This window comes from Kwoniella newhampshirensis, chromosome 1 (assembly GCF_039105145.1).
Source record: "Kwoniella newhampshirensis strain CBS 13917 chromosome 1, whole genome shotgun sequence".
NCBI lineage: Eukaryota > Fungi > Basidiomycota > Tremellomycetes > Tremellales > Cryptococcaceae > Kwoniella > Kwoniella newhampshirensis.
In genome coordinates, this window is record NC_089955.1 from 645,697 (window position 1) to 673,184 (window position 27,488).

Below are 27,488 nucleotides of genomic sequence, written 5' to 3' on the forward strand. Positions count from 1 at the left end.
CAAATGACAATTCAGAGATCGACCAAACATTAGACGGAATCCTCTCCTATTCATCTGGCTACATGCTGTACATTCTGCTGCTGATACCATTCCGACCCCTGTTCGAGACGGCTACATGATCAACACTGCCACAATGCCCTTCTAGGATACTGCTCGTGCTTCCACACGCCTCCCAAACATCGATCATGTCTTCTGCTCCGGGTGATCCGGACCCAACCTCCTCCCCTTCGCGGGGGAGTTCCGACCCATTACTCAGACTCCGGATCACCCACATAACCTCAACGATGTCCTCACCTCTCCCTGCTCTACGAGATCTCTACGTGCCCACCCGATTCGCGACCTCCATCCCACCCGGAAATCTACCTCATCAGCTTCCCGTTCTTCGTATTTTCGGAACGACGCCTTCACTCCAGAAGATCTGTGCGAACATCCATCTATGTTATCCGTATTTCTACGTTCCGTTCCCTATGGAATCGACGGATCCATTAAGACCCGAACGAGTGGTCAAGCTCTGTCAACGATTTGCCGTCTCCCTGAACCACGCCATCTGTTTGGCCATGCGCCAGAATCCAACCAGTACGATGAATGCGACGAGATACGGAGGAGGTGTCGATCCTAGACATCTCCATGTGATGTCGGTCATGTTGGTCAAGGGCGTTCCCTTTTACGGATACCATCTGGGATATCAGTATTTCCTCAAGGTCAGCTTGGTCAATCCTCAACGAATGTATGTCGCCTTGGAACAGTTGCGGAAACCAGCGGTGTTGGGGAGGGAATGGCAGCCCCACGAAGCGCACATGAATCACGTCCTGCAGTTCATGTGCGATTATGATCTCTATGGATGTGGCTGGTTGGATCTTGGAGGTGGAAAGTTTAGAGAACCATTGCCGGGTGAGTGGGACCGAACTGAAATGGAATTGGAAACTTGTCCTCGCAAGCTGAACCAGACTCCGGGAGACAGAGGGAGATCCATATGATTCACCACCTTCATCGCCTGAACAACGACCGGCAGTGTTCGACTCTATCACCGTCCCCGAATCGATGCTCTACCCCATCGCTTTATCTCCACCTAAGGACACATTCACTCCGTTGGAAATCGATGTCCTTCCTCATCAGATCCTCAATCGACAAAGGTTAAAACCCCGTAATCTGCATCACGACTTTATCGAGCTCCTCCATCGTCCCCTCGACCCTTATGAGAAGCTGGTACCCGCAGTGGCAGAATTATGGGAAGACGAACGACGGCGGCGGACATTACGAGGGATGTCTTTGGGTTCAGACGCGATGATGCCCGGAAGTGGAGGTATGGGCGGACGGACGATGGAAGAGTTGGGATACAAGGTGGAAGGGAAAGAGAAGAAGGAGAACAGAGGTGGGAACTGGAAGATCTCAGAAGAGCTGTGGGGGATATTGGGAGAGAGAATGGAAGAGGAGAGGCAGAAACGGGGCAAATTGACATTTGAGAAGTTCACGACGGACGCTGCGGTTGGTCAAGGTGGAGAGAAACGAAAGTATGACAGGGTGAGTGATACATCCTAGATCCTCGATTATGCAGGACTGAACAGCTCGTCACTCAGTGGGTTATGACATCTTTCGAAGCCGTGACTGCTCATTGGCCAAGACTACCACGACCACCGCGTTCGACACAAAAGTCAAAACGATCTCGGCACTCCCCTCCCTTGTCGTCGCCAACCGTCGCCGCTCTATCATCTTCACAGGCAGCTGTTGGACCTTCGTCTCCTGTGGTACCGTTACGTCAAGTAGAGACGAAGAGAGACGATGACGCCCACAGTGCTGTTAGTGCTCACGGTGGTACGATTGGCAATATACCTGAAGAAGATGGTTCCGACTCAGACGACGATCTCAATCCCTTCGAGGCCTTCGCTATAACTCAAGCGTCACAGCATCTCCCAATTGATGTGGAAGTGAATTCGCGTATGGTGCAGCGTGACTTTTCGGAAGGTCCCTCTCTCCACGATCGATATGATGATGAAGAAGATTATGACGCCGATGCCCAGCGGCACGCAGAGGAAGCAAAACATCACGCGGAACAAGGGGAAAAGATCAGAGCTACCCAGAAACCTCAGAAGGACGATTCAAGCGATATCTACGATGACGAAGAGTTGGACGAGCTATTTCGCCAGACTGTGGCCGCGGGATTGGGAGTGGGTAGTGCACCGAACACCCCTAGGAGATACAGGGGTCACTCTAATTCTGTCACCCCGAGTACACTTGGCAGTACGAGCGGAGGAACTCTCGATAACAGGAGACAGAAGAGGAATCAAAGAATGATAGAGCAGGCCGGTTTAGGTGATCTTAGGTGAGTCGGCGGCGAACCGCTTTCTGACGTACAGCTGAAATACACTCGTCTCAACGTAGCATCATCATGGACCGATCGTCTGTGTCACTCTCAGAGTTTGGCAACCCCTATGGCGATCAGCCGACTACACCGACTAAACCCAAAACTCCTGTTAGCGAAAAGCCGACACCGAGTACACTCATGCGGAATCTATTCGCCAAGAATCGCGGCCAGTCACCCTTGAATTCTCCATCCAAGCATAATGGTATCGATTACGAGTCACCCAACGCGATCGTCCTTCCGCCGTTGCGTCGTACAGTTGGTGATATCTCATCATCGCCAACTCCCTCCTTTGACGACGACGATCTCGCTGAAATGCAGGAAAAAGTCACACGACAACTTGGAGTGACACAAGAGGATCTCGAAGAGGCGAAACAGGAGTTGAAGGAGATGGAGGCTAAGATGCCAGACGAGGAAGCCGCCGAACTTTTTTTCCGTCCTGCACAAAAGACTCCTTCAACGAAAGAGTCAAAGTCGCTAGGAGATCCGGACGACAAGTATGTCACTCCCCTGGCTCGGACCAAGCGTACCCTTAGCCCAACCTTTCGCGACGACGAGGTGACTCCCAGTGCTACCATGCTAAACTCAGCTATAAGAGGCACTGGTGGAGTGGAATCAACGGCTCGTATTCGGAAGCGAGTGAGACTTGCTACTCCTCCTGGGTCAACTAGTCAATCGCGATTGTTGCCCAGCCAACACACCCCGATCTCCAGTGCAGGGACTGTCATCTCTCAACATTCTGCTCCGACAGTTGGCTCCGATTCAACGACTCCATTGTTAGCTTCTGACGCGTGGCAATATCACCAAACCCCTCCTTCCGCTTCCGAAATAGTAGAAACAATGGAAGCACATGGTGTCCCCTCCGCGACATACCAGCCGCCTTACTATTCCAATCCTATTGATGTTCCGCCCCGAGCAAAGATGTTCGCAGGACGGATGTTCACGCTCAAAGGAGACGGAGCCAAAGATCTGGAAGACTTCGAGAGTTCTGTGGGCAGTGGGCCTAACGCGGGAAAACGATGGCTGAAACCCAACAAAAGGCATATCTTCAAATGGACTAATGGCTGGGAGTATGCTCCTCTTCCACCGGCCAGGAACAAGGTAGTGCAATGGTGTGACAAGGAAGACGAAGCTGCTAGGGTAGAGGGTGAGTTGTTCGGTCCGGAGGAGGGCTATCAATGACGATATTCATGTAGCCCAGAAGCATGCGTTGGCGACTTCGCAGGTAGGTCTGTCATCATGATTGTAGGGCCTTGTGCTGACATGTTATGCTGTAGCTGGCAAGACCAACTCAGAAGAGCAAATACGGCTTCAAATTTTCCCAAAAGGGCAGGTCGAAGGAATCAGAGCGAGAACATCAAAACATGTCTGTGCTTGCTCTCGAGGTATTCGGTGAGTCCATTTCCTTGTATGAACATGGCGGCTGCTGATAGACGCCCCTCTAGCTGTTTCTCGTCACCAACTCCTCCCCGACCCAGAGAAAGATGCTGTCACGGCTGTCTTCTACTGTTATCAGAATGAAGACGAGTCCCTTCCCGATACTACAGTGTATCCTGGCTATCACGCAGGATATGTCGTGCTTGATAACCCGCAAGCGAATCCCGCGCGACTGAAGTTGGACGGTGTACCATATCATGTCGTTGACAATGAACTGGATCTGATCAACTGGGTCATCGACACTGTCAAAGGGTGGGATCCGGATGTTCTGGCAGGCTGGGAGTTGCATAATTCTTCTTGGGGGTATCTAGCAGCTAGAGCCAATGAAGAATATTGTGAGTAAGCCAGTCATACACTTGGGATCAATCACTAATGTCATTGCATCCAGCAATCGATCTCATGGATCAACTATCGAGAGTTCTAACAGCTCGCACCGGTCCGAAGAACGATGGATACTCGGCTCATCATACGTCCACATTCAAAGTCGCTGGTCGACACATCTTGAACATATGGCGGATATGTAGATCAGAGGTTAACCTGAATCAATATACATTCGAGAACGTGGTATTTCATATCCTCCATCAGCGGTGAGCCAAAAGACTTGGTACATCATATCTGACTGCCACTAATCACACATGGTGTGTAGAGTTCCACATTACTCCCCCGCAAATCTGACAGCGTTGTGGAAGAGCAAAGTTCCAGGACATGCTCATCGTGTTCTGAAATATTTCTTCCAACGCGTGGTCATCGATATAGAGATCGTCGACCAAGCAGAAATAATCACGAAGAATGCGTAAGCGTCAAGATATTCTGACTAACGAGTTGAATTTGCCAAAGCCAGCTGATATCTTGCAATTCGGCTTGCCAGCGAATTCGCTCGTGTCTTCGGAGTCGACTTTGCCTCGGTCATGTTTCGAGGTTCGCAATTCAAGGTCGAATCGTTCATGTTTCGAATTGCAAAGCCGGAAAGCTTTGTGCTAGTCTCACCATCAAAGCAGCAGGTGAGTAGACTCGTCTTCGCCCAGAGCTGTGCGGTGGTGAATCAAGCTGACGATTATTGACCGTCGAAACAGGTCGGACTGCAAAATGCTCCTTTTGCTGTTCCTCTCATTGCAGAACCGGAGTCAAAGTACTACAATCATCCCATTATTGTGCTCGATTTTCAGTCACTTTACCCGTCTGTCATGATCGCATACAATATCTGTTACTCGACATGCCTCGGTCGAGTAGAGAAGTTCAAGGGAACTCACAAGTTTGGGTTCACAGAGCTGAAAGTTGCAGACGGTCTGCTGGAGCTCCTGAAAGATTACTTGACAGGTAAGTTTTGTTGAGCTATCTTGGATGGAGAGTCGAAGCTGACATGAATCAGTCACACCAAACGGGATGGTCTTTGTCAAACCTGCTGTGCGGAAAAGCCTGCTCGCGAAAATGCTGGGCGAGATTCTTGATACCAGAGTCATGGTCAAGCACGCAATGAAGAGCGCACGGGGAGACAAAGTGCGCTAAAAGACCGATATCCTCGACGCTTTAGCTGATTTCCTGAATTAAAGTCTTTGACTGCGCTGCTGAATGCTCGGCAACTCGGTTTGAAGCTCATGGCGGTATGTGCGTTCGTTTCCATCGGGCTACAATGGCTGACGACTACATAAGAACGTAACATATGGGTACACCAGCGCGACTTATTCAGGTCGAATGCCATGTATCGAAGTGGCCGACTCGATTGTACAGACAGGTCGAGAAACGCTTGAAAAGGTGAGTGGCTACTGTTTTGCCATGGCAGTCGAACTATGCTCACTCATCACCTTTTCTATCAGGCCCAAGAACTGATACACTCTCGTCCGGATTGGGCAGCACAAGTAGTTTACGGCGACACTGACTCTCTGTTCGTTGCGTTACCCGGTCGTACCAAAGAACAAGCTTTCAAGATAGGAAACGACATTGCGGACTCCGTCACCGCTCTCAATCCTAAACCCGTCAAATTGAAATTTGAGAAAGTGTACATGGGCTCGGTCCTCATGGCAAAGAAACGTTACGTGGGATTTAAGTATGAGCATCCGGATGACAAAGAGCCGGTATTCGATGCCAAAGGTATTGAGACGATCCGAAGGGATGGATTTCCAGCGCAGCAGAAAATTGAGGAGGTCTGTCTGAAGTGAGTGGTGGAGTGCTGAAGTTGCCGGGGAAATGGTAGAGCTGACGAAATCATCAATACTTTCTAAGACTACTCTTTCGAACGCAAGACCTTTCACAGGTCAAAGACTTCTGTAGGCAGGAATGGACGAAGATCCTGCAAGGCCGGGTGTCCATTCAAGACTTTATCGTTGCGAAGGAGGTCCGGCTGGGAACGTACTCGTGAGTAAGAGCCTCAACGTTCTAGCAATCTTGCTGACACGAGCCACATTTGGCAGGGAGAAAGGGGTTCCCCCTCCTGGTGCTGCTGTTGCCTATCGACGTATCCTCAAAGATCCACGTGACGAGCCTCAATACGCTGAACGCGTGCCATACTTGGTCTCCAACGCAGACGGTCGAAGATTGATTGATCGCGCTCGAATGCCAGAAGAGATGTTGACGAACCGATCGTTGGGGATCGATGCGGAATACTATATCCGAAACCTGTTGATTCCGCCTATATCGAGGATATTCAACTTGGTCGGTGCGGATGTGGAAGGTTGGTTTGAGAGCATGCCAAGAGTAAAAAGGGTGGGCAAGTACGAGAGGGACTCTACGGTCGGCGCAGCTGCGAGATCTCGGGGAGGCAGAGGTGGTGGAAAGAAGGCTGGTAGGGGGAGAAGTGGCATGCGGATCGACTCGCATTTCAGGTCGAGTCATTGTATCGTTTGTGGAGTGGAGACAACAAGCAGTGAGTGGGTCTGTTTTCCTGAACGAATCATCGACGTCGTGATGCTTTGCGCAAATCATCTTCCTTCCGTTCCCTCCGACAGCGACAGCAAGCGCTGTATCTCTCCCTTGCTATTACACTGCCTTGCAAGCCGATCTAAGGGGACTCGGGCTGATCAAAACGCTGGTCCCATCCAGCGTTATGCTCCGCATGTCGCTCGGATCCATCAACGACCTCTCACGCCTTGTTATCTCGTCAGCATCTCGCTCAAAACAAGTTGCTTTCATTCCAGAAGATCTGCGCATCATGTTCGTCCACACCTGTAGGGGAGAGGATATTGTGCGATTCGATAGATTGTCCGATCACGTATGCGCGAGTGGGCGCAGAGAGAGATGTGGAGGATCTAGTGGATGTAGCGGGCCTGATTGAGGAATTGAAGGTTGATGATGAGGACGAGGTGGAGGAGGTCGGTGTCGGAGTGGGAGGAGTGAGTTGGTAGGACCGATCTGCTGTCTGGAAAGATGGGTGGGGTGGTGCACGACGGTTTGTAAAAGATAGCTACCAAGCATTATTAGTATATCTGAGTTCCATCCAGTAGCGCTATGTTGGATTAAAGATGGTTCGTGTACTCGGACTACATGGATTACTGTAGAAGGACAGGTCTATACTGAAGAAACAGCTTGAGCTTGCTAAGCAAGGATTTTCAACCGAAGAGGCAAACATTCAGAAAGTCGGACGATCACTGAGTCGTACGACTTGTCCCCTTGCTTCCATACAACTTTCCATGAGGCTGTACAAGATTCAAATCAACAATGGGTCCTCAGATTAGGTACAAAATAGAACAGACATCACAACTTCTTTCACCCCCTTGCCCCCCCCTTCCTCAGCTCATTCCTACCTCTGTCCACTTTCTGAAATACAATGAGCTACTACATCAGGGATTAGGCCAATCCCCACGTTCCACCTTGTCCACCTCCCAATCGCCTCAGATCCCACTCAACGACCGTCCTCTCCGTTCCGGAATATAGCCAATCTCCCGTAGGATCAAATCCGACACCTGCGATCCCCCATGTCCCTCCTTCCACACCCATGCGCGGCCTGCGCGCCACATCAGGATCGGCGGAGCCACTCGGAATGGAGGGAATTGGGATGATGACGTGGGTGTCGAATGTCCTAGCGTCGATGATGTGGATGTTTGAGTTTTCCTGATGATATGGTACATATCAGCTTTGAGGCCCTGTGTCAGGAGATATGCAGGAACAGAAAATGCGATACGGCACAGCTGCAAGTCGGTTCGGTTTCAATGTCAAGGTCGCTCACCTCCGAAAATACCATGAGATCCCTCGAACTGCCTTCGGGACTGAATTTGACCACCCTGGCAGCCTCTTTCCCAGACGTACTGCTCCCTGTCCTAGGGGTTCCCGTCACCGGATCTCTGAGCACGATCATCCCACCTTGTCCAACCGCATCCCACAACGACGAAGAATCATTACTTGATGCTGGCGAGGAAGATCGGTGATAACTTGCTGCGACGTCATTTAGGAATGACGGCTGATGGGCGTTGACCTCCATTTGGTCTGCAGATGTATGGAAGATGGCGAGGGGTCGAGAGGATCGGTGGTCCCATACTGTCACTTGTCCGTCTGGAAGGGGACAGGGTTAGACGATACAGCCAATTAAAAATTGTTCCAGCTCACCTTGACTTGCCACGGCGAATTTACGTCCATCTTTGCTCCACGACGTAGAGAAACCAGCATCGGTAGCAGCTGCATTCTTGCTGTAAGCATAACATCCCGGATCCCGTATGCGGAGCTAGCCCACCGTTATATACTGCGATTTTCCTGAATTCCCTTCCACCTTCGATCACCTCAAATACGTTGACCTCGGTAGAATCTCCGACCGACACCATCGTTCTTAGATCCGGGGACAACGAGGCTAAGTAACGTATCGTCAGTGTTCCCCCCCCTCCTTGGCAAGATAACTCACAGTGATTAGTCGCCACTCTGAACCTCGTCCCTCCGATCCTTGTCAACCGTCTCGGTTCCCTTGCTTCTTTCGCCTCCGTACCGGAATAGTCGCCGTCATTTGTCCGATTGATGCCCACCCGAACCCCTACGACTCGTTCAAATTCTTCTCTGTCTCTCATCAACGTCTCATGCTCCGCTCTCATCTCACCAGACGCTCGAGCTAGTTCTCGTTGCAGTATATCAGTTTCGTGCTGTGCTATCACGAAAGGATTTGTTATTTCCGAAGGAGGAGCCGGTTCCCAGCCAAAGCGGCTGAGGTGAGGCGGAGTTGTGCTCGTCGACGAAGTCGCACCTAGACCTAATCGATCCAGAGGTCGAGAAGATAGAGATGACCGTTCGAGACTAGCTGTGTGACGCAATGCGGAAGTTGACGGCGTGGAGAAAATCTCCCGGGCTGTATCATAAAGTCCGCTGTCTGTTGAATGGTCTCGACTTGTTGCAGTGGGCGACATTGAGCGTAAAGAAAAAACTTTAACTGTACAGTCGTTATTCGAGATAAGGATCCGTGATTCATCTGGTGTACTACGATCCCGCTTCCGGTCACCACGATGTGGACGATTTTGGGGAAGAAGGCTTGAAGGTCGAGTTGAGCTCATGGATTCGGAGCGAATAGAGGAAGATGGATAGGGTCGAGAAGTGACATACTGGATGGGCGGCTGTCCTCTTCCATGCGACACGGTGAATGACTGTCGTCCGAGACGATCGCGTGGCGAGGAACGTAGTCGATCTGAACTAAAGGAACCTTCTCTCCGTGATGATATGGAACCTTCGCGTCGAAGCGGATTGGGTAAGTGAGGGATTCTTGGCGCATGTAAGAAGGGAACGGTATTCGGATATGTTGCGACCGATGACGCCGGGCTGTGACCTGCAGCTTCGTAGAGGATTTCTTCCTCATCATCCGTGAGCATCTCCGTCTCCGCAAAATCCTCATCCTCATCCTCATCACCACCATCCATCTCCTCATCTTCGTCCACGACCTCATTGCCGAATTCACCCCGCAGTCTCACGTCATTTGCCATCGCCAAACGTCTGGTGTGCCATTCTCCGCTTTCAGCTCTACCAACGACGGAAGTGCTTCTCTCTGCTTCTTCCCACTTCCTTGATCCTCGTCCGATGTATCCCAATTTCCCCTCTTCGGCGCAGCGATCCCATTGACCTGGCCAAGTGGGGGGGATGATGATGGAGTTGTTGATGGATCGGCCGGGGAGCGTAGTGCTTATTACGAATGGTTTCATTTTCGGTGTTGACGAGGTGAATCTCGCACTGAGAGGGTCCGAGGTATGTGGTTGGGGTAGATCGCAGATGTACAGCTCTCCATGTTGTCCACCACATGCAAGGATCGTTTGACTGGATACCGCACACGATCGACGTCTCATCAGTCAACGGAAAGAACCGACGTAAGATACCTAGCTGACTCACCTTGCGGTAAGACAGTTTGGTACAAAGTCCAGCTTGAGCAATGGGCGTGAGCTTCCGGTGATCTATGGAGGGGAGTCGGCAACGACGTCAGCAGGTCCGCGCTGGTCCGCCTCTTCCAGAGCACCAAAGACTGCTCACACCACGCTTCACACCTCCATCTTCCTCATCACCAGAAGGTAACCATCTCTGCTCCTCGATAGTCGGACCACGAGGGTAGAGTATTCTCCCTCGAGCCAGGGGTAAGATGAGATCGCGAAGTTGGGGATGAACAATGGTGATCTTGGCCGAGCGGATCGCTGTAGGCTGAAGTGATATATCCCGGAGCTCAGAGGCAGCAAGCAAGGAGGGTGGATCACTAGGAGTATGCAGCAATGATAAGCGGGGTCTCTGAACTCTGAAGATGTATCCAACGACTCACCGAGCCATGATGGGCGGCAAAAGGATCGGATATGATACGATACAAGTGACGACAAGACTGAATCCGTCGTTCGAGGTACTGGCTATCGTCCAGTGATAACAAGCATAACAGTCTCTCTCGGAAGGGCGGTGATGGGTATCTAGGAAGGCGGAGAGAGGATGGAGAACGGCAGGAAGATGATTTCATGAAATGACGATGATGTTGCTCGACTGCTGCACCTGATCGCATTGCAATACGCGGGCGGAGCGGAGGCGGGGCACCGGTACACCGGTAACGAACAACATCATAGGCTTGCTTTGGGGAGCAGCTTTTTCGCTTGGACACCGTCGAACATGCGTGCATGCATCGTGAGGACCACGCTCTAGGTGAGATGCCTTTGGATCCACTTGAACATATCAGATATGCGACACGGCTTGTAGTTCGAAGGCAGGCCATGGCATTGTACCGGGAATCGACATTTCCGCCACCCAAGCCTTGCATGGCAGACCATGATACAGCAATGACGAAGGCTCATTCTCAGACACAACCAACCACTTCCCGTTCCGCCCACCTCTACTCTTCCGCCTCAACCATCCTACCATCTCTCCACCTGTACATCCCTCCTTTGCCGACATTATAAGTATAGTAATTCTCACTCGCGTACCTGACGACCCCTTTCCTGAACGTGATATTGATCCTCCCTCCCGCATCTTTCCTCTTGGGCACCGAGTGTTCCCATTCATGTTGTGTCTTACCCCTCATCACCACCATGTCCCCATCATGAAGCACAAATTTCTCCACTGGTATCGGGGGCGACTTCGACTTGTATTCCCTATGACGGAGGAAGAAGTCTCGGGGCCAACCGAGTGATAAGGATGCTATGGTGGGATTTGGTCCAAGGAACGATTCAGAGTCCGAGTGATAAGAGATGGAATCGTTGCCTGAGGAATAGTAATTGACTAGAGCGAAGTTGAACGTCGAACCAGTCACTTCTTCCACTGAAACGATGACATACGACATAAGCTAACAAGCAAATATATTCGGTCGAACATGCTTACCTTTCTGCATCAGTTTCAGTAGTACCTCCGGTATAGCTCTAGGTCTACATTTCATGTAACCTCCCCATGGTATCTCCGTGCTATCTTTCCCGAAGACAGTGGTGAATCTCGGCGTATTGATATTGATTCCCCTGACCATATATTTCACTCTGTACCAAGGTAAACCTTCCAGCAAGTATTTCGTCAGCTCCCGTGTCGACACAGTCGGATCAATAAACCGCTTGAAGTACAGCAGGTCAAGGTCCAGTGTAGGTTTCTGAATAGGATTCGCTATGGTATTGAAGTGTATCTGATGGAGGGGTGCGGGTATGGGCGGGATGAGAATGGGATGGTTAAAAGTAGGAGTGGGAGGGAGATGATAGGATGGATGATTTGGCGGTGGATACGGTTCATTCGGTAGTCGGTCTGCAGTATTCGCGTCCAGAGGAGATTCTGCTATCCCTTTGTCCTTGCCTACCAGTGAGGTGGTGTGGACTTCGAAATCGTCTTCATGGTCAATGACAATAGGCTTGACCTCGTCGTCCACCTTCGTTTTCGACGAGGAAACAAGCTTTGGCTTTGGTTTCAAGAAGCCTGCCAAACTCCCTTGTCTCTTGCTCGCCTTGGGACTGACGAATGAGCTTTCGGCTGAACGCTTCATTGTCGAACATCCAGTGAATGTAAAGGTTACTTCCATGTCAACAAACCAACAACGTATTTACAAGACGACGATCGATGCAGCACCGGCTGTCAGAATGGTGAGTCACCCGAGTGGCAAATCTACTTACGTAAATTGCCTTGGAATTCAACGGTCACGTGGGCTTCGTCTTCTCCACTTTGTGAGTCAAAGTTGACATTTGTCAGATTCAGAATTGCCGACAAGTACATGCAGACAACAACTGCAATACGATGCCCTCCAATCCCACACTCGAGGCTGTGACAGCAGCAAACGCTACGAAGAGGAAGAATGTTCCAAGGGAGGATGAGGATGATACTGGCTCTGAGTCAGGGAGCGATGTTGTGAGTCCGGTATTTTGATAGGAAGGAAAGACGTGCGTGTTGATGCGACGAGTAGAGCATGATCAACGTCGATTTTGATTTCTACAACCTCAATCCAGATGTGGATCAGTGAGTCCTGAGTTGTCCACGTGTGTAGAGACACCAAAGCTAATCGTAGTGACTTCAGAATCGCTGTCAAACGTTTACTGCGACAGAGTCTCTCACACGATGACGAGCTCATCGATGTCCATCCTCTGGCGGAGCTCATCCTTTCTGAAGGAGTGAGATTGTCAGCCGGTAGCTCCATCAAGACCGACGGGGAGGAAAGCGATCCATGGGGGCTGGTAGCTGTCGTGGACATCAACAGAAACAGAGTATGCATAACCGCACATTTCCTGCGTATGGTATTGACGGCTGACCGAGTGTATTAGCAAAACCCGGCCCTGAAACCATTCTTAGATTACATTGTCTCCACACTGCCTTCCATCTCTCCCCTTCGACTCCTTCTCGATCCATCAGGATCTCCCGCTCATGCCAGTCATCCCGCGCTCATCTTCTCATTACGGATGCTCAACCTTCCTCTCCCACTGATGCCTCATCTGTATCGAATGTTATTAGCCGAACTGGATCCTAGTGCTGAAGGGAAGAGCAAAGTGCCGAGATTCACTCATTGGTTGGTGTGGGGTAGAGGGTATAGATTAGAAGGTGAGGAAGAAGGCATGGGTCTCGATATGCACGAAGTGTCTCAGTGAGTGTAGCTGCCCCTCGCTCTTAGAGGTTGGTTCAGGTTCATGTAGCTGATGAGAGGTCGGAATCAGACAAAATAAAAAGTCTAAGAAGAAAAGTGGTGGTTCAGCTGTCCCCCTCGCTGCTGGCAGTTTCCCATATCATCCTGAAGAGGAATTCATCGATAAAGTAAGTTGGTCAGTTGAGCTATCGCGGAGACTCCGCTGACAATACCGTGATTGCGTCTAGGTCGCTACACACATTCACACGTATCCATTCAAAACCGCTCAACCGAGAGACTCCGAGTCATTTGGAGTGGAGCAGTTTGGTCGAGTAGTTTTGGTCGAAAGGGAGAAGTTAGCTGGAGCTGTCAAGGCGATGGAGGAAGCCTGCCAATAGAGCATATGTCCAAAATCAGATGAACGCCTTGTAATCTGTGTCATACACAATGCATCAACATCATACACTACCGCCAAGCATGCAGCTTTTCACTGCCCATTTTGCGCCTTGGTCTTCTCCTCGAATTTCTTCTTCATTTCGAAATAGTTGGAATGCAGTCCACATTCCGTCTTCGACTTGCCTTGCCATCTTCCACTTCGTTCAGAAGCATCGGAGGCGGCGTTCGGGTCGGGTGCAGCGGTGGAATGGACATCGCCTATGGACCTGTAACCTTGGTCAAGTAGGGGGTTGTATGGCACGCCTCTGGGTGGAGGGCAAACGGAAACAGGCGTCAGCACTGTTCTCGCAGCTCGAACGAACTGTCCTTTCGATACTCCCTTCCTGCCAAATGATCTTCTGGGAAGGTGGGGACGAACGACACTCACTCTTTATCCACATAATCTTTGACCTGTTTGAACGTCCAGTCACCCAACGGATTAACTTTGACCAATCCCCTCTCATCCACTTCAAGGACTTTCAATCCCGCCCTGTCAGCTCCTTGAGACTTCCGTCTCCCCGTGATCACCGCCCTCACTCCCAGCTCCTTATAAGCCCTCGCGGCAGGCTCGACCTTGACCAGATAATCGTAGGTCGCCTCGTCCGTCTCCCAAAGCCTATCACCGTATTTCGAAGCGAATTCTCCCGCGGTGGATACTCCTGGAGGCGTGTAAGTGTGTAAAGGCGCCAGGTAGGTCTCGGAGGCCGTTTGAGCGAGTTGAAGTGTTTCGGGGAAGTGATGCAAGGTGTCGATGAATATCTATGTCGGAGAGAGAAAGGGTTAGCATCTGATGACCAAGTGACAGGAAATGGGTAGGAAGAAGGTTGGGCTTGGAGAAGCGAGTAGAGATAAGTGGTTCACTCACAAGAGGGACCAAATGAGTCTCTTCTCTCTCCAAAGAGATCTTCGATATCATATCTAAAGCAGCAGTTCCAGTTCTGAGCAGACCGCATATGAATCAGCTTCAAGGTGCTTCCCTTTAGAAGCGACGATGAGGTGCTTGCTCCTTGCGACTACTTACAATCCGAACGCTGTGGTCTGATACAGCCCATCGAGATGATCGATGGCCCATGCGAGTATCTCCTGGGGTGATTTGCCTTGGAGCTTCACATTGAATTGCTCAATCTCCTCGAGGGTGTATTGAGGTGTCAAGACGTCTGAATCTGACATGGCGGATGATTAGAAAGTTGGGGGATATCTCGCCCTATTGCGTTGACGATTGCGATACGTGGACAATTCGAATGGATTTGAGCTGTGTCTGAATGGTTATATATGTTTTACGAATTGGTGAAGAAGAGATAGGTGATGCCTGTTGCTAAGTAAGTAAGAAGAGAGAGAAAGAGAGAGAGATGATTTATAACGTAGATCTATTATTCCAGATTTATTTTGACGATGATGTGATCTCTTCTCTCTCTCCGCGATAAGATTCCAGAAAGACCACGCACCAAAGTTGGATCTCATCACACACCACGAATTTGTTCATTTCACATCATATCGCAAACGGCTTGTATCCGTCAACATGTTTAAAAAAAGGTCAAGACCTACCTCTGTGCGAGAAAAAAAGGTGGAAGAGACGGAGGAGGAGGTGGTGGATAAGGAAGGGGAAGGATCTGGGTCAGGAGGTGAAGAGGTTGATGAGACTGCGTGAGTCGGGGTCTCCTATGTATCACTGTCTGATATCGTTCCACCATATCGGGACAATGCTGTTCACCATCTCTGTCCAAGCATGACTCCTTCCGTCCCTCTCATTTGGGCCGTTGCTGACCTCACTTCACCACTCCAGGCGGACAATCGAAGAGCTGGTCCTCCTTCGCAAACTCCGAAAATCGCAATCCCAACAAGGGATCGATCTCGAGAAACTGAATCGGGGAGAACAGAAGAAGTCCAAGGGAGGGAAGAAGAAGGATGAGAAAGAGAAAGATGCAGCGGATATATATGGATTACAAGCTGGACTTGGACGGGATGAGAAGGATGAGTGGGTATCCGTTGTCCATCTTGAACTCCGGGAACGTTGGGGATGAGATTCGAGATTGAGATGAGAAAATGGTCGACCTCCGCTTTGCTAGAAGGATGGTCGGACTGCGAGCAGGAGTCGAGGTGGAAGATTTGGGGATCTTGGTGACACATATGAGCATGACGAGCGAGGCTTACTGTGTTTTGACGCAGGGAGACGGCAAACGAGAGTGAGAAGGCAAAGAGACTGGTCCGAGCCAACAACTTTACGCAACAAACGAACGCTCTGGACGTGGATAAACACATGTGAGTTCATAATTTGTTGATGTCTACCATGTCATGTTGCGTTGCGAAGACCAGTGCTGATTGTGCCATCCAAACTCCACCTTGAAATCCATTAACGATCCCGCACGACTTTTCCTCCTAACCTTCACTACGCACGCTGCCATGACCTCTGCCCTATGACTTGACCAAAACCGAAACAGGATGGCATACATCGAGACTGAACTATCAAAACGACGAGGCGAAGCAGCCTCCGACCCGTCAACAGGCAAAGAAGCAGAACCGTTCGATCCCCAAGCGGAGTTGTACAAGATCGCCGAGAAGTACAAGTTTGAGAGCGCGAAGAAGGCGACGGCGAAGGATGACGATGAGGGGAATGTGACGAATAGTTTGGGGATGTTGACGAGTATACCAGAGGTGGATCTGGGTATGGAGTAAGTTGAAGTCTCTCTCCGTCTTCAGCTGGTCACTTGGTAGATCTTTATTCCAGAAGGATTGTGGAGAGTGGAGAATGCCAGTTGCTGCGATCGCGAAGAATAACGATGGGGCCACCTGTATTCACGAGGACCTCGCAGTGGATGGTGCTAATGACAATGTTCAGCAATCGACTACGAAATATCGAGGAGACAGAAAAAGCAAAGAGGGAGATGATGGAGAAGAGAAAACAAGAAGCGGTCGAAGCAGCATTGAGAGGTCCACAGGAGGAAGACTATGCAGCCGCAAGATGTGAGTTACATGATCTGATATGGGTCATCGACATCTGCACCTCTGTTTCGATGATGCTTTGCGCTCTTTATTCGTCTTGTGCTCCTCTAGTTCATCAAGTTACATGTCGTATCATCAACAATGCTGATCCTGCGACCACCGTAGTCTTCCGACCCAACCAACGTGTAGCTTCGGATATCTACGCGATCCAAGAAGCCAAACGAGAAGCAGCGGGTCAAGCGCCCAGGCATGAGAATGCGACGGACGAGCAGGTATACGAGCGGTTCAAGAAAAGGTGAGTGGGGTATCGTCTCCGTCGTATATCAATCTGTGAAAAGCTGACGCGTATGTTGGTGGCAGGATGAAGAAGTAGTGTTTGTTCAGAGGGGAAAGAAGTAACAGTAATACACTTGTCATGTTATCATATCATCTCGTTCGATCAAATGCATTGTCACTCTACATGAATGTCCTTGATGTGATGGTCGCCTCCTCCCAACTTCTTTTTCTCGTACATTTGATTGTTATCAATTTGATCCTTTCCCTTCTAGGGTCTCGAGGATGGCCGAGACGAAGACAATGGTCGAGTTCGACTCCGTTATAGAGTTCGACGTCAAGTCATCTGTTGTCGAGTTGACCAAAGCGGAGAAGTGGAGTTTGCGATAGTAGAGTTACCCGAGGGTAGACACGTTGCGTTCCCCGGCTGAACGAGGTGGTTCTGGGTGTAAGTGGTGGTGTTTGTAGTATCCCATAGTTCGAATATCCTATACAAGGAAACCAAGGACGTCCGCCACCTTTCCAAACCGAGGAATTTGAAAGAGAGCACCTACAAGGATTCGCCAGCGGGTGCACTGACCGTCCAGTCAAGCTGTGTCGAAGTAATATTGTCGTATTCATACGACCATGTGAGATTGCTGTAGTACCCTCCTGACCCGATGGCCAATCTGTACGGCGCCTATCGCAATCGAGACCATAAGCGAACAACGAGTCATCAGCCCATCGGTCCTCTTGCTGATATCTACTTGGTGGTAGATCGGGATGTGAAGACGAGGAAGGAAAGCACAGCATCTGACTCACCGTACCAGCGTCGCCTGTTCCCCATGATAAGGTGAGATTGGTACATTGCACGACTTCCGTCGGCGAAAGTGTGAGATTCAGATTGTTGATGGGTGCACCTGCAAGTACGGAAACGTCGACTGGTTTTGCGTCGGCCAGGGATGTGCTGACTGTCAGGAAAGCTGAGAGAAGGGTGAAAAGCATCTCGACGTCGGCTGGGTCGACTGTGCTGCACAGTACTCGAGTACAGTACAATGATGGCGATTGTGGACTCTCATCAAGGATCTTGCGATCGTCCACGATTGAGAGGATCTTGCGATCGTCCACGATTGAGAATGACTGGTAGTGGTGGCAGCGATGGGTATCCCTTCTTCGCGGTCCTTGCAGCCTCGTCTCCAACACAGGGCTTCATGGGTGATACAATGATGATCTAATAACGTTTTTAGCGCGTTTCACAAACAGGTCATCTGCCACATCGGTAAGCTTCCATGACTGCGCAAGATGACTCTGAAGACGGTGATGGCCACAGAGAGTCAGTCAGTCAGTCAGTCACCTAGACTATGTGTCAGAGAGCTATGCTTGAACCGTTGTTGCTATCGTACTCGACGGTACGCTTTATGTGCGACCTCGCCAACTATCACACCATCTCCTCTCATCTCGTCGTCGTTGTTGTCGACGACGATGACTGAAATCACGTCACGAGTAGTGATTAGAACGCGGGTGAGACCGGCCAAGCGTGCCTGGAATGAAATCAATCATGCGGGGATACCAACCACGAACTAATATAAGTTAATCTATCGACAGTGTAATTTTTCTGCTTATCCTCTACACCCCTCCTCTCGTTCTCTCTGTGTCTCATAACAATCCATAACATTAACCTTGACTTATCTCTCTCTGCCCGTCTCTCTCCCCCCCTCTCTCTCTCAATCCTATCCAACCTTGTACATACTATCTCATTCATTCCGCACACGAACTCTGATAAGGCATCTCACTGCTGCACCTTCGTCGATTCGAGTCGGACGGGTATATATTATTGCGTCCGCAACCCTTCACTCTCGACTTGAATCTGGACCTCATCTGCGCATTCAAACCGCTCACCTCGAATAAGTTCCGTTACTACCTTGGAAAGGGCTGGACTCGAAAACTCGACCTCCAACCACCTCCGGTCCTGACTCACGATGTCAGTCCCCGCCACTCCTTCCGTCTCGACATCCGCTTCGACCCTGTTCCAAGTTTCGACGGACAGCGAACGTACCCATCTGCTCAAACACCCTGTCGATGACGCCCAACCACAGATCTCGGGACCCACTGCTGCAAATGCAGAGGTCGACGTGGATGAAGACGAGACGGAAGGTGAAGAAGTCGACGTTTATGAACCAGGGAAGGCTTCATTCTCCCAGACCGTGAGTTGGCATGAATTTCGTTCTATGATCTGCTTCAGTACTGCAATTTCTTTCTGCTTGCCAAGTGAGAGTCACGATCGCCGAAAGCTGACTGTCACGCTGTCTCATATAGCTATTGAACACCCTTGGTGACCTGATCGGCACTGGACTTCTCGCTTGTCCGGTTGCTATCGCTTACGCCGGTTGGGTACTCGGGCCCTTGTTTCTCTGCCTCATCTGCGGTGTCACTCTCTATACGTGAGTCCCTTCAAGTTCACATACGTCCATCTACATTCGTGTCCTGATAAAACCCTATGCAGCCTCAAGATCCTCATCAGAATCATTGGGAAAGACAGGCGGATGAGGAATTTCGCGGATGTAGCACGGTACGGGTTGGGTGCTAGGGCCGAGAAGTGGATCACAGCATTGTTCGTGGGAGATTGCTGTATCTGGCTGTGAGTAATAAGACTGCCTTGCAGCTGGGGAAGCGGATACTCATTGCTTCCTTGACAGGATCGCTCTGGTCGTCCTGTTCTCCGACTCACTGGAAGCTGTTTGGCCAATCTTCTCCGCGAATCAGTGGAAAATCATCGGTCTAGCTGTGTGAGTGTCTCTTAAGCTGGGGCATCGATGGTCAAGCTCATATTTCTACTTGTATGTCTAGTATCATTCCCCTCAACTTCATTCCGCTTCGATTCCTCTCCTACACTTCCGCTCTAGGAGTGATATCGACCTGGACTCTCGTCGCCATCCTCATCTTTACCGGAATCGCAACCCCCTCGTACCCCGGATCCATCCGTGATCCCGCTCCAACCGACCTTTGGCCAACTCATGGACCTGTGAAGCTCGGCATTTCCTTTGGTCTCCTCATTTCTGGATTCGGTGGTCATTTCCTCGTCCCCAACTTGATCAGGGATATGAAGCATCCTGAACAGGCTGATCGCGTCTGCGAGGTGGCTTATGGGATCTGTATGGTCGTATATGCTGTGGTCAGTGTGTTCGGATACGTGATGTTCGGAAGGGATGTGTCGGATGAGGTGAGTTCCACAAGACACACAACCTTGTCTCGTTGCTGATCGGTTTTGATGGTGTGTAGATCAGCAGGGATCTGGCAAAAACTTCGGCTTACAGCCCGACCTTGGCTCACATCGCCGTTTGGATGGTCGCACTTAATCCTCTTACCAAGCTTCCTCTGGGACTACGACCTGTGAGTATTTGCATTCGAATTGCAAAACAGCTTAGTTGACGTATCACTTGCGCAGCTCTCCGATGTCCTTTATACATGGTTTGGACTTCAACCAACCGTGTTCGTCCCTACAAAGCACTATCACCCTGTTCCATCGTACACGGAACCCTCACCGCAACTCACAACCTCTTCATCGTCCTCATCCGTCACCACACTCGAAGCGACACATGACGAACATCATCCAATCTCCGTTGCCGAGAAGAAACATGACCGACGAGAACGTATCAAGATGATCCTTCGACCGGTGATCTCCATCGTCTTATTAGGTTTCTTCGTCCTCGGAGCTTTATCGTTTCCCTCCTTCGAGACGATCATGGGAGTGATGGGAGGAGGTCTCGCCGTCATCTCATGTGTCCTGATACCCATCGCTGCGGGTGCGGGCGTGTGGGGTTGGAGATGGTACGATATCCTCATTTTCGCTCTTGCGAGCGTAGTGGCCATAGTGGGTGTCTTGTGTGCCTTTTTGAATGATCGTGGAATAGCGAGCGGTGTTTAGATCACCTTTTAGACGATTTGGTACATTCCATCCGAGGAGCAGCAGAGGCATGGAATGTTGGTTGTACTTTTGCATTGATTCGCATTGAACCCTTTTTCGCATTGAATGATGATGCATACGGTGTCTTAACCTCATGTCAGGGCCTGACCAATAATGATATCCATAGATGTCTAAAGAGAGCAAAACATGTCCATTTCATGCACGTCTAGCAACTAGGCTGTCGCCTGGGAAGATGCAGTCATGACAAGTGGTTCTAGATCGGTTAAGGGGCGAGTTTTGAAACGTCTGCTGATTTGGCCTTGCCCTCTAATATCAACTCGGAGAGGACTTTACCCGTTCCAGGACCTTGTGTGATACCCCAACAACTGAGTCTGTGGATAGTTGGAGCATGATGTCAGTACTTTACGAAACACTCGGAAGCGATGATTGACGACGAGACGAAGGCGGCAGGGAAGGGAAGAAGAGGGGTAGTAGATCAATCATGAACAGAGGAGAGAACTCCGAAACTCACCCGGAACCAACATATACACCTTCAATTCCTCTGACTTTTCCAACGAGTGGTCTCCCCCTGTCCGCAATGGGCAGGAAACAAGCTTGTTCAGCTACGACCTCGACTCCTTCCGCCGAGGTGAAGACGGGTGAGAGGGCCTGTGCTTGAGCGTGCAGTTTGATTATGGCGCTAGGTGACGGTTTGACCTCTGCAGCGGTTGGAGGGAGTGGCTCGTCGTCACCTGCGCCGCAGCTGTGCGAGAGATCACTCGTTAGTGGTAGGTCTGAGTTGAGATTGTGAGGTATCGTCACAGTCAAGTGAAGCGGAGTGGCAGTGTTCCGATAGAGGAAGAACTTCGAGTAGAGGAGACTCCAGCTCACATATAAGTGGTTCCTGTGATCGGGAAGGAGTCATTGATCAGCTACCGCCTCGAGCAAAGCGAGGGACAGCAGACGACTCACCATCCGGCCTGGCATAAACTTCCGGTTCTCCCGCAGATCCATCTTCCAACGTCATACTTGTAAACAAGCAAGTTGCCGATAACTCCTCTTTCGTCTTCAACACCACACTATGTGCTCTATGCCCTTGAACGCCCAGTCTTCCTCCAATCTTCGCACCTAAGAGTTTTTGTGCCAATCTACCTGTCCAAGGACCTGCTGCGATTACAACCACATCCGCTTCCACCTCTTTCTTCTCCCCGTCCAGCGTCGTGATGTCCACAGATCGAGGACTGTTCTCGCCACCGGAAGCAGGAGGAGGAGCGGTGCTGAGCGAAGTGACGGTTCCGAGGATGAGGGATGTGGAGGGTTGAGAGAGGAATTTCTCGCTGAAAAAAGTGGTGAACAGTCGAGGGTGGACTTGAGCCGTGGTGGAGTGACCGCCTAGAGGTCGGGACGAGTGGACGAGACCTTGGGGAAGCCAAGGGAGGGGTGAGGATTTCTTGGACTTTCGAGTAGCGTCTGTTTCGATGGACTAATGCCATACGAGTAGAGTGTTAGCTATGCTCTACGATCCATACTGGCGAGAGTTGGCTTCCGCCTTCTGACCATTTCGTCAGCCATAAGGTAGAGCCATAGGTGCCCAGCGGATTTCTTCTCCACCAATGATTTCGACCTCTCTCTCTCTCTCTCTCTCTCTCTCTCTCTCTCTCTCTCTCACACACACACACACACACACACACACACACACACACACACACCAAGCATGAGGCCAGTACATCGTCGACAAGCACTCACCAAAGTATCCACACTCCTATACCCCCACTTCTCCTTCCCCCCAAACTCCTCCGCCAAAGTCTTGTGCAACTCATAGCTCATAGCGCTCAAACTGGCTGTCGCGCTCCCATGCCAGTCCTTGGCGAGGAACCCACCGCTATATCCACTAGCGGCCGCTGCGACTTTGGTTCCTTCGACCAAGGTGATACGTGTCTGGGGAGATCGGAGCGGATGCGTGGAGAGATAGTAGGCGGTGGAGACGCCGGCTATTCCGCCTCCGATTATTAGGATGTTGGAGGGTGGTTTAGATGAGGCCATGGTCTCTCTTCTTCTAGTTGTTCTTCTTCTTCGTTTTTTACACTCTGAGGGCAGGTTGATGTCAATGGATCAAGTGTTCAAGAACAATGCGGCGAATAATGGAGCCAGAGCTCTGTGACTGAAGATCAGATTGATTCATCGCCTGGGTGGAGTGATCAAGTGGAGGGTTGTAAAAATGGAAACGTCATACGAGTGAGCAGTGAGCAGTGGGCGCGGTCAAGCAAGCTATTTTGGTTGACTGTCTTCATAACTTACCTCGAACCCTACCCGACCAACATCAACTGTCATTGACACGAGTGTAAGTATGCATCGTCAAGCAGATCGGCAAAGACTCGAACCTTTGCCATCATGATTGAGGACGATAACCTCGGAACAAAGTATGAGACCGTCAAAGACTGCATAATATACTCCGCGGACGACCCGGATCAGATCCATGAAAAGCGATCGAGTTATCTTGTGCCATGGCCCTGCATCCGGCGAACATGCGTCCCAATACCGTCTGATCACAGCGGCACCCTTCTCTCTCTTCCTTCTCCTCACAAGCATGGTTTTTGCCCCCCGGTACCGCAGTTGAAAACAGCTGGCGACAACTGTTCATAGAGAGATCTCAATCATGTCCTACGTGCGTTTCAACGATTATGAACCGGCGGTCACTGTCGTCCCAAAACGAAGCTAAAGAGGACCGTCGGTGGTCCCAGATTTCTGTCCATACATACGAGCGTGACATTCTTCCTGTCCTCGTCCTCGTCGAGATCCAAAGCATCCAGCTCTCACACACTCATACTCACACTCACTCATACTCACACTCACTCATACTCACACTCACACTCACACTCACAATTTCAACGCTCTCAGCATTAGAAGCGCCAGCGTTACATTCAACACGATGACCACTGAATACAAGTTCAAAAGCTGGGCCGGCGTTGATGCCAGAGCGCTCCAAGGCCAAGATCAATCGCGGATTGCAATTCCGATTGTTTGAACCAAAGGTCCGGGACGAAGACGATATCGACGGTAAGTTAAGTCAAGCTGTTCCTCGACCAGCACCTGTCCCCGCCTCAGCCTCCAACCCATCTCAAATCTCATCCACCAACTCAAATCGTAGTCAACATCCAGTACTGCGGTAAGTTATCTGTGCTTGCCACCTTTCAGCCCTTCGTGGCGAGTACGGTCCCGTCGTCGAAGGTCAGACTCGGGTCTGCGGTCACGAGCTTGTCGGCGAGCTCGTCCGTGTAGGTTTCAAGGTCGAAAATGGGATCAAGATCGGCGGCGGATAGCGTGAGTAGGGCCCTATACCATCTTGCGGCGTGCAGTACAGACCGTGAGTACCTTACTCACCGTATGTCTGTCATACTGTAGATCACGAGGTTCCATGCCAGAAACAGACCATCACGATTGGTAACACGGTGGGATGCAATGCAGAGACCATTCGGTGTGATAAGAGTGTCAGAGGGATGATGGTACCATTGGTGATGCTTATCATCGAGGCGATACCGTTCAGCCGATTCTCGATCCAAGAGCGGTTTCGCCAAATACTGGCGTGGTCCTTATCGATCCGCTATTCAAATTCCAGAGGCGTTGGATCCAGCGGTCGCCGTACCCATGCTGTGTGGTGGTGTGACGGTCTTCTCGCCTCTCGAGCGAGTCCGCGCCGGTACTAAAGCCGAGACGGTCGACGCGATCGGTATTGGTGGTCTTGGTCATTTTGCGATTCTGTTCGCCAGAGCCCTCGGCACAGAGGTCACCGCCATTTCGAGGTCTGAAACCGAAACCAAGAGAAAAAGACGCGATGGCTGGGGGTGCCAGTCATTATATCGCTTCCGTAGACGATGTTTCTGAGAGTGACAAAGGACATGAGAGGCCTTTGGATTTGATATTCTGCACGTTGAGTGAGTTGGGTTTCCCGGCAGTAGATACGTTACCGTAGCATGTGGCAGCACTGACTGATCTGCCGTCCACAGACCCGTCAGAGCTCGTTGTCACCAACTATTTCCCTCTCCTCAGATCTAACGATACCTTAGTCCTGGTCGGAATCATTCCCACCCCTCTTCAAGTCCCCTTAATCCCACTGTTTACGGGTGAGTCTAATACAATTATGTCATGCCATCACAGGGTTTTGTGAACCTTCCCAATGACCAGGTCAAATTGCGCTCGCGGGATCTGTTGCTGGCTCTCCCGATGATATCAGGAAGATGCTCGACTTCGCGGCCGACAAGAAGATCAAGGCATGGATCAATAAACGGGATATGAACGACATCAACAGAGCCTTGCCGGCGTTCAGGAGCGAGGGATCTAGGTACAGGTATGTCCTCGTGAACAAGGAGCAACGCGGACAGTTGTAGTTCAAGGCAGAACAGGATCGATAAAAGAGCAGTGACATGCATAGTCCATCCAAGCTGTCATGCTCTTTTCCGTCAGAGTGAATGACCAGCATGCTAGTTCTGGAGCTGCGATTCTCAAGCAGCAGGACGCAAGAACAAGAGCTTTGATGACATATGCTATATGTGAATCAGTGGCGGAGTGAACGTCATCATACTGTGATTCCATGCCGCGACGAGCGCTTTGCACACTTGGTGCCTGAATTCGCTGTCCGTGTCCTCGTCAACGTCTTACACCCTGTTATCGTTGCCAGTTGCGTTATAACCAAACTCATCCACGACACGGTCACTCGGCACAATCATCACCTTACGCGCGTGTCTTACCCTCATCTACACCATGTCCGCTCCGTCCGGTATCAAGGTCCCCCCTTCTCTCACTTCGGCATTCTCGACAGCTCAGTCGAATGCCGATAATGTTCGAGCGTTGGTGTTCATCATCGAAGGTGGTGAGTCGGGGTCGATCCCAGTTGCCACCGTCTCATCTAAAATCATCGGACGACACCGGAGCTATCTATGACAGGGACGCTGATCATGTTATGATCCTTTGTGATGTGCAGAATCGTTCAAACACCTAACTACCGTCGACACCAAACAAGACTTCAAAGCCGACATTTCCCTACTCCCACCCGCACTTCCATCCCCCAAGACACCTGCGAGCTTCGCATATCGATTGGACAGCAAAGAAGGTGGGAAATGGGAATGGATGATGGTGACTTTTGTCCCGGACGATGCGGGGGTGGGTTCCTTTCGTCTGATGTCTGATGTGTTCGGTGATCTCTATAGCTTGCTGATGGCCCGCGTGTAGGTCCGAGCAAAGATGTTACAGGCTTCTTCGAGGTCTGGTCTGTTGAAAGCTCTGGGCGCCAGCAACTTCAAACATGATTGGTTCGCAACTTCCATCGTAAGGCTCCTCCGCGGTTTATCTTGCCACTTCTGCCGGGATGCTGACGAGACACACTACAATACAGTCCGACCTTACACCGGCAGCACTCTCGTCTCATCTCAAGCACCTCGCTGCTCCACCTCCGCTCTCGGCGTCCGAAGCCGCTCTTGCCGAAGTTCGAGAAGCTGAAGCATTAGAAGCTAAACGAGCGGCTCTTGATCCGGAGACCGAAGCCAGGAGGAAAAAGGCGATCGTCGGCCTTGGTGGGAAATTGGGTTGGGGAGATGGTGTTCAAGACGCGCTGAACAAGGTCGCGGAGAGGAGTGATGATGGTTGGGTCGTCGTACTGGTTCGTCAATCTGTCTCGTCTCTTAGATTCAAGTCCGGTGCGCAGGTGCTGATATGACATGGCTTTGAAACAGGAGATTCCAGCGGGTAACTCTGCCGGGATATCTCTGCTCAAATCCGAAGCTTGTACACCCTCACAACTCGCTTCCAAGATACCTTCCAAGACACCGTCTTACGCATTCTACGCTTATCCAACTCCACCTTCTTCTGCTCCTTCCGTCAAAGCTCCTACCAGCACACCACGAAACACTTTTCAAGCTTCCGAGGGAGGTGCAAGAACCGTCACGACTTCTTGGACACCAAAAGATAAAGAGCCTGATGCGGAGACCGAGGGAGAAGATCCAACCGAGAAGACGGAATCAGCGGAAGTACCTGCACCTTCAACCCCCGTGGAGAAGCCCAGCAAGGGACGAGTGTTTTTCATTTACTGTTGTCCCTCGGCTAGTCCGGTCAAGTACAGGATGATCTATTCGACCACTGTGAGGGGGATGCAACAAGATGCGAAGGACAAGGCGGGAGTCGAGATCGTGTCAAAGGTACGTGAAGCTTTCTTCGGACGGTTTACACCACTTATAGCGTGATTTTGTAGCTCGAAACTTCCGATTCAGCCGATCTTACTGAATCCTACCTGAAAACATCTCTTCCACCTGCCAAACCCTCTCATTCATCTTCTCTGCCTACTCCCTCTCGCTTGGGCGGTTTCGGCGGGCCAGCGCCTGAAGCTATGTTTGGCCGACCTCGACCTCAACCTTCCTCACTTCCACTTCGAGCAGCTACGCAGATCCCTCTTCCGGCATCCACAGGTCCTTCCACGCCTGTCGGGGGCGCCGAAGGGGAAGAAGACAGCAAAGACAGTATCAAAAGAGCATTCGACGCGTTCGGACCTAGAGTCAATTCGACCGCATCGAGCGGTGGTGGATTTGCTAGACCTCGTCCGGCAGGGAGAAGGTAGCGTGGAAGAGTTCAAAGGGGTGTATTGCAGAATGTTGATTAGTTGTCACGATGTGATCAAATTGGCGATTGGTATCTGCAATGGTCAGAAGCTTGTCATACTCCGCCAATTC

The 27,488-nt window shown here is 50.8% G+C and overlaps 11 protein-coding genes across 11 annotated transcripts; 6 read left to right on the plus strand and 5 right to left on the minus strand.

The window, feature by feature from the left end:
* Positions 1–185: 185 nt before the first annotated feature.
* On the plus strand, positions 186–7,134 carry IAR55_000259 (uncharacterized protein; the record flags this gene model as incomplete). The annotated part of the gene is made up of 18 exons (XM_066943395.1): positions 186–891; positions 962–1,521; positions 1,578–2,320; positions 2,380–3,506; positions 3,556–3,584; positions 3,637–3,751; positions 3,805–4,131; positions 4,185–4,383; positions 4,443–4,589; positions 4,665–4,797; positions 4,870–5,113; positions 5,166–5,293; positions 5,347–5,397; positions 5,447–5,548; positions 5,611–5,948; positions 6,017–6,148; positions 6,205–6,656; positions 6,833–7,134. 18 exons carry the CDS (start codon positions 186–188, stop codon positions 7,132–7,134), a joined length of 5,835 nt encoding a protein of 1,944 aa, XP_066805937.1.
* A 442-nt stretch (positions 7,135–7,576) lies between these two features.
* Positions 7,577–10,507, minus strand: IAR55_000260 (uncharacterized protein; the record flags this gene model as incomplete). Its single annotated transcript, XM_066943396.1, has 8 exons — positions 7,577–7,840; positions 7,956–8,278; positions 8,333–8,401; positions 8,457–8,570; positions 8,622–10,009; positions 10,082–10,143; positions 10,220–10,436; positions 10,500–10,507. 8 exons carry the CDS (start codon positions 10,505–10,507, stop codon positions 7,577–7,579), a joined length of 2,445 nt encoding a protein of 814 aa, XP_066805938.1.
* Positions 10,508–11,051: 544 nt separating this feature from the next.
* Positions 11,052–12,176, minus strand: IAR55_000261 (uncharacterized protein; the record flags this gene model as incomplete). Its single annotated transcript, XM_066943397.1, has 2 exons — positions 11,052–11,476; positions 11,537–12,176. The coding sequence occupies 2 exons, from the start codon at positions 12,174–12,176 to the stop codon at positions 11,052–11,054; spliced, it is 1,065 nt and encodes a 354-aa protein (XP_066805939.1).
* A 248-nt stretch (positions 12,177–12,424) lies between these two features.
* IAR55_000262 (uncharacterized protein) lies at positions 12,425–13,639 on the plus strand (the record flags this gene model as incomplete). Its single annotated transcript, XM_066943398.1, has 6 exons — positions 12,425–12,535; positions 12,591–12,643; positions 12,702–12,888; positions 12,946–13,262; positions 13,333–13,429; positions 13,490–13,639. 6 exons carry the CDS (start codon positions 12,425–12,427, stop codon positions 13,637–13,639), a joined length of 915 nt encoding a protein of 304 aa, XP_066805940.1.
* Positions 13,640–13,728: 89 nt separating this feature from the next.
* IAR55_000263 (phosphoadenosine phosphosulfate reductase) lies at positions 13,729–14,846 on the minus strand (the record flags this gene model as incomplete). Its single annotated transcript, XM_066943399.1, has 4 exons — positions 13,729–13,942; positions 14,065–14,435; positions 14,542–14,614; positions 14,698–14,846. 4 exons carry the CDS (start codon positions 14,844–14,846, stop codon positions 13,729–13,731), a joined length of 807 nt encoding a protein of 268 aa, XP_066805941.1.
* A 349-nt stretch (positions 14,847–15,195) lies between these two features.
* IAR55_000264 (uncharacterized protein) lies at positions 15,196–16,915 on the plus strand (the record flags this gene model as incomplete). The annotated part of the gene is made up of 6 exons (XM_066943400.1): positions 15,196–15,320; positions 15,460–15,651; positions 15,843–15,935; positions 16,115–16,345; positions 16,513–16,637; positions 16,782–16,915. The coding sequence occupies 6 exons, from the start codon at positions 15,196–15,198 to the stop codon at positions 16,913–16,915; spliced, it is 900 nt and encodes a 299-aa protein (XP_066805942.1).
* Positions 16,916–17,140: 225 nt separating this feature from the next.
* Positions 17,141–17,873, minus strand: IAR55_000265 (uncharacterized protein; the record flags this gene model as incomplete). Its single annotated transcript, XM_066943401.1, has 4 exons — positions 17,141–17,235; positions 17,289–17,377; positions 17,444–17,568; positions 17,691–17,873. The coding sequence occupies 4 exons, from the start codon at positions 17,871–17,873 to the stop codon at positions 17,141–17,143; spliced, it is 492 nt and encodes a 163-aa protein (XP_066805943.1).
* Positions 17,874–18,847: 974 nt separating this feature from the next.
* IAR55_000266 (uncharacterized protein) lies at positions 18,848–20,793 on the plus strand (the record flags this gene model as incomplete). Its single annotated transcript, XM_066943402.1, has 7 exons — positions 18,848–19,072; positions 19,185–19,309; positions 19,372–19,506; positions 19,565–19,654; positions 19,716–20,088; positions 20,148–20,258; positions 20,314–20,793. 7 exons carry the CDS (start codon positions 18,848–18,850, stop codon positions 20,791–20,793), a joined length of 1,539 nt encoding a protein of 512 aa, XP_066805944.1.
* Positions 20,794–21,055: 262 nt separating this feature from the next.
* Positions 21,056–22,815, minus strand: IAR55_000267 (uncharacterized protein; the record flags this gene model as incomplete). The annotated part of the gene is made up of 5 exons (XM_066943403.1): positions 21,056–21,164; positions 21,305–21,535; positions 21,664–21,676; positions 21,745–22,255; positions 22,519–22,815. The coding sequence occupies 5 exons, from the start codon at positions 22,813–22,815 to the stop codon at positions 21,056–21,058; spliced, it is 1,161 nt and encodes a 386-aa protein (XP_066805945.1).
* An 886-nt stretch (positions 22,816–23,701) lies between these two features.
* IAR55_000268 (uncharacterized protein) lies at positions 23,702–25,157 on the plus strand (the record flags this gene model as incomplete). The annotated part of the gene is made up of 6 exons (XM_066943404.1): positions 23,702–23,791; positions 23,860–23,938; positions 24,317–24,572; positions 24,622–24,704; positions 24,777–24,893; positions 24,955–25,157. 6 exons carry the CDS (start codon positions 23,702–23,704, stop codon positions 25,155–25,157), a joined length of 828 nt encoding a protein of 275 aa, XP_066805946.1.
* Positions 25,158–25,530: 373 nt separating this feature from the next.
* IAR55_000269 (uncharacterized protein) lies at positions 25,531–27,376 on the plus strand (the record flags this gene model as incomplete). The annotated part of the gene is made up of 6 exons (XM_066943405.1): positions 25,531–25,639; positions 25,751–25,929; positions 25,999–26,094; positions 26,162–26,425; positions 26,499–26,960; positions 27,014–27,376. The coding sequence occupies 6 exons, from the start codon at positions 25,531–25,533 to the stop codon at positions 27,374–27,376; spliced, it is 1,473 nt and encodes a 490-aa protein (XP_066805947.1).
* Positions 27,377–27,488: the final 112 nt, after the last annotated feature.